The sequence below is a fragment of the Littorina saxatilis genome, linkage group LG5 (assembly GCF_037325665.1).
Source record: "Littorina saxatilis isolate snail1 linkage group LG5, US_GU_Lsax_2.0, whole genome shotgun sequence".
Classification (NCBI taxonomy): domain Eukaryota; kingdom Metazoa; phylum Mollusca; class Gastropoda; order Littorinimorpha; family Littorinidae; genus Littorina; species Littorina saxatilis.
In genome coordinates this window covers 52,770,954-52,789,610 of record NC_090249.1, presented here as the reverse complement: position 1 = coordinate 52,789,610, position 18,657 = coordinate 52,770,954, and the positions used below count along the sequence as shown (strand labels likewise).

Sequence of the window (18,657 nt, the reverse complement as noted above, 5' to 3'; positions counted from 1 at the left end):
AATTTTGATCATAATTTTAATATTTTTAATTTTCAGAGATTGTTTTTAATCCAAATATAACATATGTATATGTTTTTGGAATCAGAAAATGACGAAGAATAAGATGAAATTGTCTTTGGATCGTTTAATAAAAAAATAATTTTAATTACAAGTTTCCGATTTTTAATGACCAAACTCACTCATTAGTTTTTAAGCCACCAAGCTGAAATGCAATACCAAACCCCGGCCTTCGTCGAAGATTGCTTGGCCAAAATTTCAATCAATTTAATTGAAAAATGAGGGTGTGACAGTGCCGCCTCAACTTTTACAAAAAGCCGGATATGACGTCATCAAAGGTATTTATCGGAAAAAATGAAAAAACGTCCGGGGATATCTTACCCAGGAACTCTCATGTCAAATTTCATTAAGATCGGCCCAGTAGTTTAGTCTGAATCGCTCTACACACACACACACACACGCACACACACACATACACCACACCCTCGTCTCGATTCCCCCCCTACGTTAAAACATTTAGTCAAAACTTGACTAAATGTAAAAATGACACAAACGAGAGTTCTTGAATTCAGTTTAAACATTTTTTCTTTTTGTTGTTGTCTGGACAGTGGCAAAAACGTCATCTTAACTCAGAGAGAATGGCAGATCTAGAGATAATTTGATTCTGCATTATGTTTATCAGTGACATAGGTTAGTTTGTCTTACCTGTTAGTATGGATGTGTGTGCATCCGTACTTGCGTGTACTTGCGTGCCTGTTCGCACGTCAGTTCCAAGTAACATCCAGTGCCCCCAAAAAATGGAACACAAAAGTTGACGATGCATTTTAATACCGATCTATTTTTGCATTTTAACACAGTGAAAGAAATTACATATTAGTCAGAAAGGTCAATGGGAGAAAGAATTTTAGTCGTAAGCGATCTTGTAAATATGATTACACTATCAAAGTTGTTTGTGGTTTTTTTTAAGATAAACAACAGTTACCAGGTTTACTATATTCTAAATCAATAATTTGACAGCTTGTTTTAAATTTCTAGTATATTAATACTAACATACCAATGTGTCTGTCGCTTCAACAGTCCTCAACAGGAGGCGGTGGTGGAGGAGGAGGGGGCGGAGGAAGGCCGGGAGGTGGACCAGGGGGCTCGGGAGGATCCTTCAGAGGTGGGAGGACAATGGTGACAGCGGAGAAGTTTGAGAACGAGGTCTCGGTGTTGCACGAGGAATTGCGAGAATTGCACGTGAAGCAGGAAGACTTTATGGAGACGTACAGGAGAGACATGGACAGTCTGCAGACCATGCTCAGACAGGTGGTGTCTCCTTCTACTGCTGCTGCAACAGGTAGGGTTGTCTTAATATTGTTGAAGGTGTGAAATAGAGATACTATGGTTGAAGGGGAGGGGGGGAGAGAGAGAGAGAGAGAGAGAGAGAGAGAGAGAGAGAGAGAGAGAGAGAGAGAGAGAGAGGCTGAGAAACAGAGAAAACAGTAAGGGAGAGACCATTAAGGAACAGAGGCAGATCAGGAAGGGAGAGAGGGAGAGAGAGAAGTAGTGTTTGTGCTTGCGTGTGTGTGCGTACGTGCGCGTATGTGTGTTTGTGCGTGCGTGCATGTGTGTGTGTGTCTGTGTGTGTGTGTCTGTGTGTTTGTGTGTGTGTGTGTGTGTGTGTGAATAGTTGCAATGTTCTCTCCTCTTCTGACAAGTAAGGTCTGCAGTTTAGTAAAACTTTCTTGAATCTATTATATAAATCAGTTATTGGATGGGATTTTCACGTGGACTGATGAGTTTGTTCTGGACCTCTTTTTTCAGGCACAGCAGCAGGTCTAACTGCTGGGGTGCAAGAGGCTGGGTCTGTTTCTGTTGACTCCCAAAGAACAGACAGGTATGCCGTGGTTTTCAGTCCCTTATGCATGTTGACTAACGTAATCTCTGAAACACACGCATAAATACACTTGTAAAACTATTATTTCTCTTGTCTCTTTCTTAAAAAAAACCATGAAATTTTAATAATGGCTATTTATATATATATCACACCTTCTGACCCCAGAACAAACATGTTTAAACGTAAGTAATCATTTAGTATCAATAAAAACAAGAACTTTATTTTCATTTTAATGAGTATATTAAGATGGGAATTTGTCTTTGAAATATATATATATGCATTTATCTATCTATACCTCCCTGTTATCGAAATTTAAACATTTGTATTAAAAGATTTGTTAAAGCATTACGACTTAACATAAACACGTAAAACGCATCAGTAAATAGTAACATACACACGTACCATTGGTAAGATCAATATTAAAGCAAAAATCAGAACAGTACATCCACTTCTAACTTAAATCCTTATTCTGGCTTCTCTACAGTTATAACGTCACACTGCTTTGATGATCAATATAACCATTAAATGGTAAGATTATATCACAGTATTAATTTCATTCATTATAATAATAATAATGATAATAATAAGGGTATTCAAATGGCGCAAATCCTAATATAGTTCTAAGCGCCTATCACAGTTATTATGGCTTTATCACAGTTAAATATATAACAAAGTTAAATATACAAAATAGCAAGACACTTGTCTTCAAATCAGACTCAACCAAACAAAAACTTACCTCCATTGAACCTTGCCTTTTGACAGCATGGACACTCCAGTGTCGAAGCTGAAGAAGAAGAAGAAGCGAAAGGCAAACCCAATGGACATGGTGTTAAGTGTTGAGATGTTGGAGCCTACTTCTGGAGAATTTCCCACTTCTCTTGTGCGTTCACCAAATTGTGAGTGATGAGTTGGAATTCTGTGGTTTCTTTGATTGTCTTTGACATTGCATGTTTTCGTTTCTGCTGTGTTCAGTTGTTTACTGTCATTTGTCAAGTTGTTTTTGTTGTTGTTTTCCTACTAAGTTCAATCTATCACAATATGAATTTCCGGTTGGGACTTCCATGAGGTGTTTTTGGGGGTTGAGTCCCCTATTGCGTTTTTTGTGTGTGTTTTTTATGGTTCCTTTTTGTTGCTGTATTTCTTGTTGTTGTTGTTGTTGTTGTTGTTGTTGTTGTTGTTGTTGTTGTTGTTGTTGTTACATTGTTAACCCTTCTTCTCCGTGGTATTTTGCTCTTCCTGTCCTTGTGTCATTTACCTTGGCTTTTCTATTTGTTGTGTCAAGTAGATTATTCATGCATAGAAGGAACCCACCATGCTCTCTGTTGACGGTTTTTGTTAACATTTGTGTTAATGATTACCTTGTTCGGCCCGTCTAGGTACTTTTGTAGATCATAAGTTCGTAGTAAAAACCTACCATGTTCTCAGTTAACAGTTTTTATTAACGTTTTTGTTAATATGTTAGGTTCTTCAATCCTCCTGAATGCTTTTGTTGATGATTAGTGCGCAGTAACAACCTACCATATTCTCTCTGTCGACAGTTTTTATGAACAATGCTTTCATTATGTTAACTTCCTCAGTGCTTCTATAGATACTTTTGTAGTTGATTAATAGCGTACAGGGATGGCCAAATCTTAAAACTGTAACTCACCAACCGGGCGAATAATTTCAAAAAAGTTACTAGTCCACCCGAAATGTCGCTGGCCCGGTGTCACGAACTGAAAAAACACTGAGGTCTTCCCGCCTGCATCTGTCGACAACACTGATTGTGTTAGAGGCTCTCGCTGGGTGGAATAACAGACCTTGTCCCAAAGTATGCGTATACACTACGCAGATCATCACCGTTGACTTCGTCTACATGGTCCCGCTAACTATAATTACTGTCCCTGACAGTGCCTCACAGGATGGCCAAGTTTACTTTGATAACAGGAAGGGGAAATCTAAACTCGGTTTGTTCTAAGTGGACATGGGAAACAACGGGACTCGGATCTTGGGTCGCCCATGGCAACACAAATGGAAGAATCCAGGACATGCAAATGGCCTTCTGCAGTTTATTCCAAGGGGGTTGAAAAGGGGAACGAACGGGAGGGGGGAGGGGACAGTGGTCGGTGGAGCTACTCTACTATTAAGACTGCAGCAATGGACTGGTGCTGTGAAATCATCACCCACACATTTCGAGGTACCCTCCCCCCCTCACCATTCGGTTCACAAGCCTGTTTTTGTCCTTGGTCAGTTTGAAAATGATTGGTTTGTTCAAGTATTCCGCCAAAAAAATGCGCCAAGATTTCCCTCCTCATTTTAGTGGTGTTTGACGCTTGCCCCACTCACTTAGTCAGAGTCTGATGCAAAAATTGACTCGAGAATTCTGTTCATTGACGTTGTGACGTACTAAACTTGTTTGTTGTTAGCGGTTTTGGCTGATTCTGTGTTGTTTTTTCTGCAATATCAGCGAAAGTACCACAAGCGGTGACTGAGTTACAGCAACCAAGACTAAGTTTCATTGTGTCCGTTTGACTAGCCTGACATCTACAGCCTTGACATTGTTATTCTGTTTTTCTCTGTGTGACTGATTTCTTTGAAACTTCAATTGTATTGTAAATATAAACAAGATACGCAATCAATATGCAAGATATCACAAATGTTCAGAAACGAAATGTGAAAAACTCTGAAGAAGCTGTTAAAAGAAGAAATGCTGCTCGCACAGACAGAAAGCCACTTTCTCCTTCCATCTGGCCTGTTCGTGTTTACATCGCGTGCCACGCGTTGTGCTATTTTTGCTAAGCCCCGCCCCTTTTTCTGTTGCATGATGGGAGAGGCCGGATTGGCCGTGACGTGTTTAATGATAACCTGTTGTTCTGGCGTGCGATTTCATTTCTAATTGTAGTTGTCTGCAAATGGATACAACTAAAATGAAGATTTGAAGTTGTTGGTCAGGAAATTGTTGTCTTTTTTACCGTCGGCTCATTGCTTTTCTTTTGGTTCTTACTTTTCCTCTTAACTAGTACTTACATTCTTTTAAATTAGATCTTTAGTTATCTGTTTTACGTCATATTCTCTATCAATATTGTAGATTAAGTAACGTTTAATAACATTACTTAACGTAGCATCCATGACAATAATATCGGAATATGTCAAAATAAATGGATGATTGCATGACATAAAGGATTCTACCATCGTGCAAACTTCTTCTTTTTCAGCTAACTGTTGATGAAAGCACATCCCAGTGCTGACGAATGGCAAATGTCGAACCATTGCAATCCACAAGATGTGTGAGTGATGTCGCAGATCAAGATCAGATGTCCAGCGTTTACTAAATGGTGTTGCAGCGCACGAGTTCTGACAGCCATCATTTACTCATTAGTATTATCGGATACTCATTCTGATAATGATTACGGAATGACTTTTCTAGATTTATTTTGTGTTGTTCAAAAACCTGGTGAAAGTACTTTGTGTGATCGTGATTATGATTTGACTTAACACGTGAGCCTTCAGAAAAAAATACTACTTTGGGGTCCTTTTTTCTGGTAGCGTTCATGATTTCGACTGATATTTGTTTTCAAAATTATTTACTTTTCTTGTCATGGTTTTGCTATGATGTGTACTAAAATTGCAAACACAGTTATTTTTTAATTAACTTTTATTTTTGTCAAAATGTTATGTTGGGGCTGTGTATGTAAATTGTATTGTTAGATCTACATTATTACATGTTTAGGAGCCTTGATTTCTTTATTTGGTGTTTAACGTCGTTTTCAACCACGAAGGTTATATCGCGACGGGGGAGCCTTGATGTCATGTGCCATAAATGGAGAGAGAAAATCGTGACATGTTTTTGTACTTCTGCACTCCGTCTTTGTAGAGGTGTATTTTGTACAGTGCCTGTAAGCAAACTTCACACACATCCATCAGTGACTGAACAGAGTGTGTCGTTCTTTTGACCTAAGTCTGTTTGCATATTAAAAAAATAAATGTCTTGTATGTTTTTCTTCATATATACAAACATTTACATTTTTGGTTTTATTGGGCATCTTTACCCGATGTGAAAAAGAAACTCTGTTTTGTTGGTCTGAGAGGAAACAAGATCTCTATTCTGTTTTCTTATAACCTTTTTTTGTTTTAATAAGGAACCATTTTGCCTACTTAATTACTGTTGTAGTTGGTTTGCATTCTCAAATTAATATCTGCATCGGTAATGTTGTAAATAAGAATGTTTATAGTTGATCTGTATTCTAAAAACAAAGTAGCTGCAGTGTTAATGTTGTAAAGCAGACTGTGATAAAGCATTATCCAACGGGTTGTTTAGTTTTTAATTCCATTTTGCTTCCCAGGAATGAATGAGAATTCGTGATTGATGCGTTAACTGTTTGAGCCTTATGATCAAATTTCTTAAAGAGTGTGTGTAAGCTGAGAATGATGATCAATTTTTTAGTAGTTGTGTATTGCCTTTATCATGACAGTTGGGTTTTTTAGAATGCTTTTTTTCTTTAAACAAAATTGCAAACAGAATCTTTCCCGGTTAGACATTTTTTTTATTGGTGTTATAGGTTTATACGTACGTTCATTGTTTGGTCTTCTCCGTTTAACAAATCAGGAAAAGAAACGGGTTTCAAGATATGTAATGTGTAGCTCTAACACTGTTAGATTTTTCGTGGGTGGATGATAGAACATCTCAGAAAAGCAATTATCTCCTTCCTTAAATCATTGTGCTGCCTTTTAGTACAGCATTACTTTTTTTCATGAAGCCATGTTTTGAAGGTTTACACTTCGTGCCTCTGCCTTTGTACGGATCATTTGTTGAGTACCATGGACATTGACTGTGATCTCTTGTCTGTACATCTGCTACTTTACTCCTCTAAGTTTGCATTTCGTTATTGAACGAAATTCATAGGATCACTGAAATCCAAAAACAAATCGACTGCCAACGTTCTAAAGCTCAGAATAAAAACAACAAGAAAGGTATGTTTTTGGAACATAATGTGTTTTCTAATAGCATACCTTTCTTGGTTTATGATTCATGAGATCACTGTTTAAACCAAATAACTCAATACAGCAGTAGGTGTATACTTGCCCTGATATGGCCCTTCGTGGTCGGCTGGGCGTTAAGCAAACAAACAAACAAAAAGGTGTATACTTTGGGCGAGGAAGTAGATCTACCGGTATAATAGTGGTTAGCTTAGATAGATTTCTTATTTGCATTCCTATTTGTCTGGGAATAACTGTTGTTCGTTTTATGTCAATGCCATTGCGGTACTTTCATTTTGTTAAACACCAGAACACTGCATTCGTCAGTCTGGTGTCTTGTAGGGCACTGTGATACGTTTACTGAAGGGGGAGTTTCCTGTTTTGATTACCTGCTCAAGTTTATGATTATTGCCTTGAAGTGCCGTCAATGAAAAACAATCAAATTCCATGTTGATCCGTACTCGTGTAGGATAATTGTGTGTGTCTTTTATTTTGTTGATTGTTTTCTTTATGCTAGATGTTCATATTCATTTCATGACCAAAATCTGTGCCAATTTGAGAGTGATAATTAAATATTGCTCCACATAACGCATTTGAATTCAACTCTTTTTCTAGTGCATTTTTCCTGTCGATTTATCAGATTAAAGATGCCTTTTCCAGATCTGTACATGATGTAAGACTATTTACCCCATTTGAACATATATTGTTTTACACAATCTACAGTCTGACGGCTTTCTAAGCACAGTTAGACGGTTTTGCTGAAGAAATTTTGTAACTGACACCCGTGTCAGCCTTCAAAATTTAAATTAATTCAGCAGAGGCAGTCACATCACTTCTGCACAGGAAGCAGTCAGGCTTCCGATTTTCGATATGTGTGCAAGATGGGAATGCTCCGATCCAATGCATACGTCTGAATACAGATCTGTTGTGGTTAACTTAATCGTACACATTAGAAAAGGTGTCTCAATGTCGATAACATTCTTGCTTTTCGCATGTTTTCTGCCAAGGGCTTTCTCTTACTGTCATACCCTGTGGAATTATGTAGATATCATAATGATCACATTCTGAAAGAGTGTGTGTAAGCTGAGAATGATGATCGAATTTTTCAGTAATTGTGTATTGCCTTTATCATGACAGTCGGGATTTTACAATGCTTGATGTGTGTTTAAGTTTGTCTTTAAACAACATTGCAAACATAATCATTCCCGGTTAGAGTTTGTTGCATTGGTGTTGGAGGTTTACACGTACGTTCATTGTTTGCCCTTCTCCGTTTAACAAATCAGGAAAAGAAACGAGTTTCATTTTTGTAATATGAAGTAGAATTATGGATAAATAACTCAGCAACTACATCTTCTAAAGTGAGAATGTCAAATAATTATGTCTCATTCTTTTACAATTTGTGTTTAGCTTTTCGTGTAATGAGCCATCTGATCTTAACCACTCATTCCATTTTGCAAAGCCTTAAATTAGCTTTTGACGCAATCGTGCACATGGAATATCGTGAAATCATCAAGAAGTTTCTTTCAAATTGATATCATATTGGTTATTGTTGTTATGCGCAAGTAGCTTTTTCGAAATAAAATAAATATATATCTTTCATAAAAGAAATACATTTGCACGAGTCTGTCGATGTGTGTTTGTGTGTGTGCTTGCGTGCGTGCGTTGTCTGTCCTTCTGTCTATATGCCTTCCTGTCTGTGCATATGGTTAGTTACTGTGCGGTTGTGAACATTCATGTATTTTGAATTCTGCTAACGAAGTCGGCAAAATCAGTTAGCAATGCCAAAGCGCGGTGTAGGCGTTCATTTAGAGAAAACGTCAAATAATTCCTAGAATGATACGCGCACAGCGCACGCAGACACACACACACACACACACAAATACACACACACACGCACGCACGCACGCACGCAGATACTAACACGCACACAAATCGTGATGTCACATCGCAGATAACTTAGGCAAGAACTTTTCGAACGTCATCATTCAGCACCGTTATGATAACTTATCAGGAACGTGTCTGGTATGTAGATGATACATAAAGAAGTAATGTTATAATAACTAAAAGTAGCGAAACAATATATACTCACCTGTGCAAAGAAATTTAACAGATCTTCAAAAATGCAGTCCAAAACGCCATGAATAACAAAGCACTGCGTCGGAGTTTGAACTCGAAGTGAAACACTGTTCAATGTGTGTGAAAAAGCATGCGCATTGTATTCAACGAAAATGTTCTGTGACATGACTGACATAAAAGCCTTCAATGCGTCCTCTATCGAGCTCTTCGGCTTTGCATACAAGATAAAAATACCGTGACATCAGTCTCCTTTCAAGGAGCATTGCAACCTTTCAAAATTAAAGCAGACACTTTATTTGGAGACAGAAACATGTCAAGATTCCCTGCGGTCTGCATTGGTCAAGCATGCAGCAACATTCGTAGGTGAACCTCAGGGACTTGCAGACGGTTTCGAGACGAAGGAGAAGAAGATGGCGAAGACCTGAATATGCAGGATCTGCACGGCGCCATGCTCGACAAAACGTCGGACATTGACCTCACGCGAGAGAGTCCTTCTGATTGTAAGTAGGTAACAAAAAGTTCTTTTCGAAAATGTATACACAATATGCCTGTCTTTCTGCCTGTTCTGAATGTGTGTGTACACTCTTAAAAAAAAGTTAAGGATCACTTTTTTACAAGCACGCCACACAAAACAGACTAGACCGAATTCTTTCATGTTTTTAAAATTATATAATGTCGCATGGAGTGGATCAGGTTGCATATGAATGCTCTGGGAACTCCATTCCACTCCTGCTGGAGCCATTGCAGCAGTTGACCCAGATTGGCAGGAGGAGGGTGATGTTGCTGTACCCGACGACAAAGCTCGTCCCACATGTGCTCTATGGGGTTCAGGTCCGGGCTGTTGGCTGTCCACAGCATCCTGTTGACCCCGGCCTTTTGGATGAAGGTGTTTACAGCTGCAGAGCGATGGGGAGGTGCGTTGTCATCCTGAAGAATCGCACGAGGGCCGATCGCTTGGAGGGCTGGAACGACCAAGAGTTGCAGGATCTCATTCTGGTAGCGGACACCGGTCAAGTTGCCCACTACATGGTACAGAGTTGTCCTTAGACGTGTGCTGATCCCTCCCCAGACCATCACAGAGCCTCCCCCAAAACGCTGTCGTTCCAGAACAGCGCCTTCTGCGAAGCGCTATCCGCGACGCCTCCACACTCGGATGCGACCATCAGCAGGTTCCAAGCAAAAGCGGGACTCATCTGTAAACAACACCTGAGCCCACTGCTGACGTTGCCACCTCACATGTTGAGTGCACCAGGCTCGGCGAGCTGCTCGGTGATTAGCAGTCAGGGTTGTTTCTCGCACTGGACGCCTTGCCCGCAAGCCAAAGTTGTGTAAGCGGTTTCGGATCGTCTGACCACTAACAACAGTGTTGGTGGTAGCTTGTAGGCGTTGCCTAATGTTGTTTGCCGTAGCCATTCTTTGTTGCATGGCCTGCCTCTGAATGAAGCAATCCTCTCTTTGTGTGGTGACTCTGGGCCGACCAGAACGTTGTCGCTCCTGCACTCTTCCAGTTGCTTGGAATATCTGTTTTAGTCTGATGATGACAGAGGGAGCCACTGCAAGCCTCTGGGCCACTTGCCTGGCAGCAACACCGTCTTGTAGCCATCATATTGCCCTTCCTCTATCCAAATCGCTCAGTTTTCTTCGTGGGGGCATGTTGCTACTGTGCATAATTGTGTCAGCGTGTCAACCTTTAAACACAAGCTGGTGAGCGATGTTCATAGCCAGGACCCTGTTGTAGCACGTGCATCACAACTTTTTGCCCTGGCATGCGTTCCGCAAATTTTAGGGGGCTATAAAAAAACCCACCCTTTTTCTTCCAAAATGCAGCTTTTGAGAAGTCCCACAAAGGGAAATAACTCTGCCTGCCAAACAAAATTCTAGGTCAAGACTCATTGTTCATTTGTTAATTCAAACACATTAATCTTTTAATTATTATGTCGATGTTTAATTTTTTGGCAATTTTTTTATAATTAGATCCGTTTTTTCAACCGATCCTTAACTTTTTTTGAAGAGTGTATGTGACGCTATCTCTCTCTCTCTCTCTCTCTCTCTCTCTCTCTCTTGATCGCTCGTACTCTCTCTCTCTCTCTCTCTCTATCTCTCTCTATATCTCTCTCTCTCTCTCTCTCTCTCTCTCTCTCTCTCTCTCTATCTCTCTGTTTAGGCATAAAACAAAATACGTGTGGTTACGGTAACCCGACCTACCCTATTTTTAGGGGCCGACCCTATAACTTTTTATTACATTTGTAAAAAAACCAAAAAAAACACACAAGAAAACGAGTGCAGAAAACGCAATGAAAGTGAAAGCGCCCGAGTCGCACACTTATTTCCCTGTCAAGTAGGTTTAATTTGTACACATTAGAAAAAAAAGTTTAAAAAAAAAAAAGTGATTGCCTGCCTTCCTACCCTATTTATTTGGGCTATGTTACCGTAACCACACCTATTTTTTTTGTGTGCCTTAGTTAGTTGTTACCTTTTTCCCTCACGGACAAGGGCTGAGCAGCAAAATTAATCCTTATACCCATTACCTCGTGCCGGGCCCACAAATATCTACTACAGTCAACACTACACTACACTACACCACTCTACACTACACTACACTAAAACAGTGTAGAAGTTGTATGCAGAAATTGTGTTCAGGCTCATCAAGGACAATTACACCAACAAATATTCAATTCAGAACAACCGTATACTTCATACGTACCGTACACGCCAAGATCTCAGCACAAATCTGCATTTCACCTAACTCTCTCTGGCTTTATAGAACAGTGAGCAAAACGCACGTGCCCTGTCAGTCTCTGTTGCAAAATAATTATCCATCGACAGTGCAGCATACGTGCAACATTCACCTGTACTTAGTGACACCCAGTAGCAGTTGATCCGTCGAGGGTGCATGAGGCGTGCAACATTCCCCTGCACACTTACTTCAGGTAATCCATCGAGAGTGCAATTGCGTGCAACATGCACCTGCGCTTAACACTCTCGTGCATATTATCCTTCGAGAGAGCATCATACGCCCAAACGCAACAGCACTTAAAACTCAGTTGCAGATGATCCGTCCACAGTGCATTATACGTGCAACATTCACCCACATACTTTCCCTCAAGTGATTTGTCGGGAGTGCGAGAATCGCGTGCAACATGCACCTGCACTTAACACTCTCTTGCAGATGATCGAGCGAAAGTGCATTATACGTGCAACATGTACCTACACTTAACACTCTCTTGCAGATGATCGAGCGAAAGTGCATAATACGTGCAACATGTACCTACACTTAACACTCTCTTGCAGATGATCGAGCGAAAGTGCATAATACGTGCAACATGTACCTACACTTAACACTCTCTGACAGATGATCGAGCGAAAGTGCATTATACGTGCAACATGTACCTACACGTAACACTCTCTTGCAGATGATCGATCGAAAGTGCAAGAGTTGGGCAGGATTGGGACGAGGATATCTCCATCGAAAGTTAAAGGTGAATCCCTACAGGCAGAAAGCAATCGCTGCCCTATCGGTTTATTTCTGCACTCTTTTGCAGATGATCCTTCGAGAGTGCACTCTAAACGTAGAAAGAGTGGCGCGGGGTTGGGACGGGTCGATGCCACCCAGAATCTCGGGCTGGATCCGGTCAGGCAGGAAGCAAGCGCTGCCCTTCTGGGTCATTTCACCAAATGTTCACATGATCAGGAAGCAAGGGTGGACTTCGGTTTCTTGAAGAGGCAGCTATACGCAGGAGCAGATATCAACTTTTGCGACGAGTTTGGTCAAACTCCGCTGCATGAGGTTGGTCATGTGTTCGATCGATTATTCAGCCACGCAAGCAAGCAAACAATCGATCAATAAATCAGACAATCAGCATCACTTGCTCAACCACCCACCCACCGGCCAACCAAGCGAACAACTGGCCAATCAATCACACAAATTAAACAAATCGAAATTACTGACTAACAACAAACACTGTACATAAGGTCTTCCCATTGTAGTTTCTTTGCTAACAATTAAGGAGTTCGTTAATACGCGCGCGATATAAGCCTCATATTGAGTTAAGAAAAAAATTAACACGACCACAAAAAAACGAAAGATAATGTAGTAATCTGGTTCCATGTTTTTAGATTAGACATTTCAAAGGTTGAATAACAAGATTGTATGAAAAAATACATTTTACAGAATATTTTGTGCCCATACTACGTACCTCGGCATTTGCAAGGTACTCTAGTGACGTAGTCCCCCAGTCACACCGCAGTTTGCCTCGCTCTGTCACGAAACTAATTGTTTCGACATCGTTAGTTTAGGTTTTCATCTACTTTATGGTGCTAGGCTCTCTGCTGGGGAAAACCTAACTGGAAATTCAACATAGAACTCTCCAGCAAAGCACCATGCTCATGTTGCTAGGACATACTACGCATAAGGGCTGAAAACAGAAAATACCTTGCTTCAGTTATGCAACCTTACTTTTCGTATGAACCCCCCTCCCCGAGGGACCGGCACGGTGGCCTAGTGGTAAGGCGTCCGCCCCGTGATCGGGAGGTCGTGGGTTCGAACCCCTAAGACTTTAAAATTGGCAATCTAGTGGCTGCTCCGCCTGGCGTCTGGCATTATGGGGTTAGTGCTAGGACTGGTTAGTCCGGTGTCAGAATAATGTGACTGGGTGAGACATGAAGCCTGTGCTGCGACTTCTGTCTTGTGTGTGGCGCACGTTATATGTCAAAGCTACACCGCCCTGATATGGCCCTTCGTGGTCGGCTGGGCGTTAAGCAAACAAACAAACAACAAGAAGGGCAAAGCCCATACGACTCACATGCTTGACCTTGACATGACCTTGAGCTTCAGGGTCAAGGTCAAATAACTAAACCTAGCAATGACATCATACACTAAGAACTGCTTTACACATTTTTCCTACCAAAATACATGTGACCTTGACCCAAGGTCAAGGTCATCCAAGGTCATGCAACACAAAGCTGTTAATTCAAGACATAGGAAGTACAATGGTGCTTATTGGCTCTTTCTACCATGAGATATGGTCACTTTTAGTGGTTCACTACCTTATTTTGGTCACATTTCATAAGGGTCAAAGTGACCTTGACCTTGATCATATGTGACCAAATGTGTCTCATGATGAAAGCATAACATGTGCCCCACATAATTTTTAAGTTTGAAACAGTTATCTTCCATAGTTCAGGGTCAAGGTCACTTCAAAATATGTATACAATCCAACTTTAAAGGACCCTTAAAGGTCAAGGTCATCCAAAGTCATGCAACACAAAGCTGTTAATTCAAGACATAGGAAGTACAATGGTGCTTATTGGCTCTTTCTACCATGAGATATGGTCACTTTTAGTGGTTCACTACCTTATTTTGGTCACATTTCATAAGGGTCAAAGTGACCTTGACCTTGATCATATGTGACCAAATGTGTCTCATGATGAAAGCATAACATGTGCCCCACATAATTTTTAAGTTTGAAACAGTTATCTTCCATAGTTCAGGGTCAAGGTCACTTCAAAATATGTATACAATCCAACTTTAAAGGACCCTTGCGACCTTGACCTTGAAGCAAGGTCAACCAAACTGGTGTCCAAAGATAGGGCTTACATTGCCCTGTATGGCATACATAGCTAAGGTTGCCATTCTCGATAACTTCAGGAAAAAAATGCGAAAATGTGAAAATTTTTCGTTTTTAAGACAATAATTACGGCCCCTGTGACCTTGAACTTGAAGTGAGGTCAAGTTGCCGCACATGTTTTTTGAGATCTTGTAAGCATACACCATCAGGCCACATCAGGTGTTGATAGACTTAATAGTGTCCAAGAAATATCCAACGTTAAAGTTTTCCGGACGGACGGACGGACGCCGGGACGGACGGACGGACGGACGACTCGGGTGAGTACATAGACTCACTTTTGCTTCGCATGTGAGTCAAAAAACCCTCCCCGAGTTTGCCAGATAACTTCGATCAAGAAGAATTAACTGAATACAACATTTCAATGTGTGCAAGTTTTATGATTTGTGCTGAGACACACGCGCTGCTGCTCGTAACGCTGGATATACGAAGATCTGCTGCAGATCTTGAGTCATCCTTTTCATTTGTTGCGATATGAACATTAGTTCCAAATCTGACACAAATGATTGTTGTGGTTAGTTTCTATGTTCCAATCTGGCGAGGTTCTTGCACACACACGATTATGGCGACTGTGTCACAGAGAAAGAGACATCGAGGGTATGCAGAAAAAAAATCCTATCATTCTCACACCAGTGATCAAATGCCGCTATTTCTTATGAGGAACAGAATTTCTGCACAGGGTACAATAAATGCACACTCGAAATTGGTGCATATAAATGGGGGTGGGCGCTTTCAAATCAAGGTACTTGTATTGTACCCAGGTCAACTTATGTGCAGACCTGCTTGTGGCCTATCCCCCTTCGTGTGTACACGCAAGCACAAGACCAAGTGCGCACGGAAAAGATCCTGTAGTTCGGTGGGTTATGGAAACACGAAAATACCCAGCATGCTTCCTCCGAAAGCGGCGTATGGCTGCCTAAATAAATGGCGGGGTAAAAACGGTCATACACGTAAAATTCCACTCGTGCAAAATCACGAGTGTATGTGGGAGTTTCAGCCCACGAACGCAGAAGAAGAAGTACCCTGTGCAGATGCCAGAAATTCTGCACCCCCTCCCCCTTATGTTGCGCATGTGTGCGTGCCCTATGTTTCCCAGCTGCACAAACAGAACACTAAACTCCTATTGGCCATTGTTTAATAAATAAATTCAACCAAAATCGTAATATAATATTTAGTAAAAACAATAACATTGGCAACGAGAAATCCACCGCTTTTAGGAATAGTAGGGTGGCCTTGTGAAGGCCTTTAGGGGTTTGGAAGAATCGGTAAAACCAGGGACGGTCCGGGTCGGTTTACTTCTTAGACTGCTTGGAGCCTTTCTTGGCCGTGCTTTTCTCCTTGGGCACGGGGAGCTCGGATGGCTGCTCGGGCTTCGTCGGCTTCGTGGCTTTTTTTGAAGTCGACTTCGCGGCCCCTGGCTTCGCGGCCACTGAATGGGCGCCGGATTTTTTTGAAGCAACGTCAGCCATGTTACCAGTGAGTTGAGATGCAAAACGTAAAATGCGAGCGTAGATACAGTACTTCTTCACATGCAGAGATGTTTTCGAATGATGTGATGTTGCGTCGCGCTGTCTTATATGCAGTCGGCGCGGACCACACAGAAAGCAGGTTTTCACGCTCCCCGAATCGGGCTTCGTGGGACCCTTTTTCGTCAAATTTGTGTTTGTTTACGTCCGTATTTGATCACCTGTCCATTGTTGTGGGCGGGTTGCAGGTTACAAAATTATATCGTGCAAAAGAACGAGGTTTCTTCTTTCATTTGGTTTTTGTTTGCTATTGTTGGACTCATTTTTGTATATGAAAAATACAATTTAGTCGCTTGTTGGCAGCCGTTTGAACCAAAGTCGCAAGGTATAAATGCCTCAAATACTTATAATACTTGCATGTTTTATTGAAACTGTTGTGTGAAATGAGAGTTGGACACTTCATAGATAATCCTGTTTCTAAGGATAAATCACTGATTTATTTTTCATTGCTATTTCTGCCGTTAATCGGCGTCACTGAAACACAGATGTGTTGGGCTCGTCCGCCATCTTTCGTGCCTTCTTGTCTTTACCAAATTACTTTCAATAGGTTTTAGCATATCATTTCATTTTGTCCGGCATTTAGAACAGCACAGATAGCAACTATAACACAAAATCTAACAGCAAACATCGTGGTTTTGCACAGTGAAGTCCCACAAAACAAGCAATTTGAATGTATGATTTCGATGCCAAATCTCGGGCTGCAAAAGATCCATGGACTCAGTGACTTTGAAAGATATTAATTTTGGGGCTTGTGTTTGTGGGTGTGTAGGCGTACATGGGTGAAGTTTAATGAAATATGCCGAATCAATAATAGATATGAATGCAGTTTGACTGTCCACATGTTAACTTCATGCTATTCAAAGAAGGGTATTTTTTCAAAAAGAAATTTGCCGGTCGAAAGGAACAAGATGAAAATGGCGGCATGACGGGCATTTCAAGTTGAAACATATTGGCGTCAGATTAAATAGCTCTACAAGAAGTTCTGATCAATTGTGTTCTTGATTAGACACACATGTTGCAATTGATTCGTGTTTTTGTTTGTGAGCTCTCTGTGGTGTTTGTTTTTAGAATAAACAGGAGATCTATACAGGCAAATGTCACGCATCAAGTACTGAGATCTAAATTGCACATTTCTGCTGGTAAAATATTCCGAAAGGCTCTCAAATACTTTCTCAGATGCTGAGATCAGAGTTTTAGTTTTTGCTTTAAAAACAATGTTTTAGACAACAGGAGACAGTTTAATCGGAGCAACCAAGCAATAAGGTTTTTAACAGTTTTAGAACCTTCTTCTTCTTCTTATGCGTTCATGGGCTAAAACTCCAACGTACACTCTTGTTTTTTGCACGAGTTGGATTTTACGTGTTGGACCGTTTTTGCCCCGCCATTAGAACCTGTCTTCCGTGCATGATTTCACACACACACACACACACACATACACACACGCACGCACGCGCGCGCGCGCACACACGCACGCACGCACACATACACATACACACACACACACACACACACACACACACACACACACACTCACGCGCGCGCCACCGGCAACCATGTAAAGCTGTACGAAAAAGAAAAATGCTGTAAGCTTAGTGTACGATAGAATCCTACAGTCCCGTAGGACAGAAAGTTGTTTAGCGTGAAATTATGAATCTCCCAAACTAAGAAATCTTGCGTCGTAATCAAGTTATGGAACCAGAGACTGTAGAATATAGCCTACACCCTCAAGACTGTATAGTACACAGATTATGCATGTAGCCTACTCTACAGCTTCTGATGGAACTCAGTGAAGATTGTTTGGGCTATGTCAGTAGACTTGCTATTGCATGGGGATTATCGTGTAAGTGGTTTGATTTCATAGCTTCTGTGGTCACTTGTTGACAGCATTGTAATTGCAAATAATGTGCGATTTGGGTATATTTGTAAAAAGCCATGCCAAAAGAGGACGAAGATTTGAGACTCACAAGCACATCCTATACCCCCTCCCCCCCCCCCCCCCCCCCCCCCCCCCTCTCCCTGATTTGGCAGATGACTGAGATCAGAAAAAATGAATTAGATACAATGATATTTCAATGTGTGCAAGTTCACACACACACACACACACACACACACACACACACACACACACACACACACACACACACACACACACACACACACACACACACACACACCCTCGTCTCGATTCCCCGTCTATGTTAAAACATTTAATCTAAACTTGACTAAATGTGACAAGGGTCATTGTGACCTGGTTTCGACCTTTCCAAGGCAGCACGTGCCTGGCACACAGACGTCGCGGGCTGGCTGATCTCTCATGGGGCCGACGTCAACATAGCAGACAGCTTTGGACGCACTCCTCTCCACGTGGCTGCAGCCTGTGACTGCGCGCAGATGGTACGATTCTTCATAGCTTCCGGAGGTGAGAGATCTTCGTTAAAAAAAGAGAGAAAAATGAAATTTAAAAAATCTTTATAATTTTTTCCTCAGAGCTGGAGGCTAATTGCGGTGTTTTTTTGGGGGGGTCTGAAATTATGATTTGTGTTTCACCTCTAGAGATGTCCTATATATGACAATTGTAGGATTCCTCTAAGACAGCTGG

The 18,657-nt window shown here is 41.2% G+C and overlaps 2 protein-coding genes across 2 annotated transcripts in view; both read left to right on the top strand.

The window, feature by feature from the left end:
- Positions 1–8,440, top strand: part of LOC138967796 (transient receptor potential cation channel subfamily V member 1-like) — a 42,052-nt gene extending 33,612 nt beyond the window's left edge. The window contains exons 21-24 of the mRNA XM_070340452.1: positions 1,075–1,336; positions 1,804–1,876; positions 2,639–2,772; positions 5,071–8,440. Of these exons, the coding sequence (XP_070196553.1) occupies positions 1,075–1,336; positions 1,804–1,876; positions 2,639–2,772; positions 5,071–5,081 (480 nt within the window). The 3' untranslated portion in view covers positions 5,082–8,440. The remainder of the gene's footprint in view (positions 1–1,074; positions 1,337–1,803; positions 1,877–2,638; positions 2,773–5,070) is intronic.
- Positions 8,441–8,849: 409 nt separating this feature from the next.
- LOC138967421 (uncharacterized) overlaps positions 8,850–18,657 on the top strand; it is a 24,181-nt gene continuing 14,373 nt past the window's right edge. Inside the window, exons 1-3 of the mRNA XM_070339971.1 lie at positions 8,850–9,408; positions 12,451–12,695; positions 18,327–18,477. Coding sequence (XP_070196072.1) covers positions 9,336–9,408; positions 12,451–12,695; positions 18,327–18,477 — 469 coding nt within the window. The 5' untranslated portion in view covers positions 8,850–9,335. The remainder of the gene's footprint in view (positions 9,409–12,450; positions 12,696–18,326; positions 18,478–18,657) is intronic.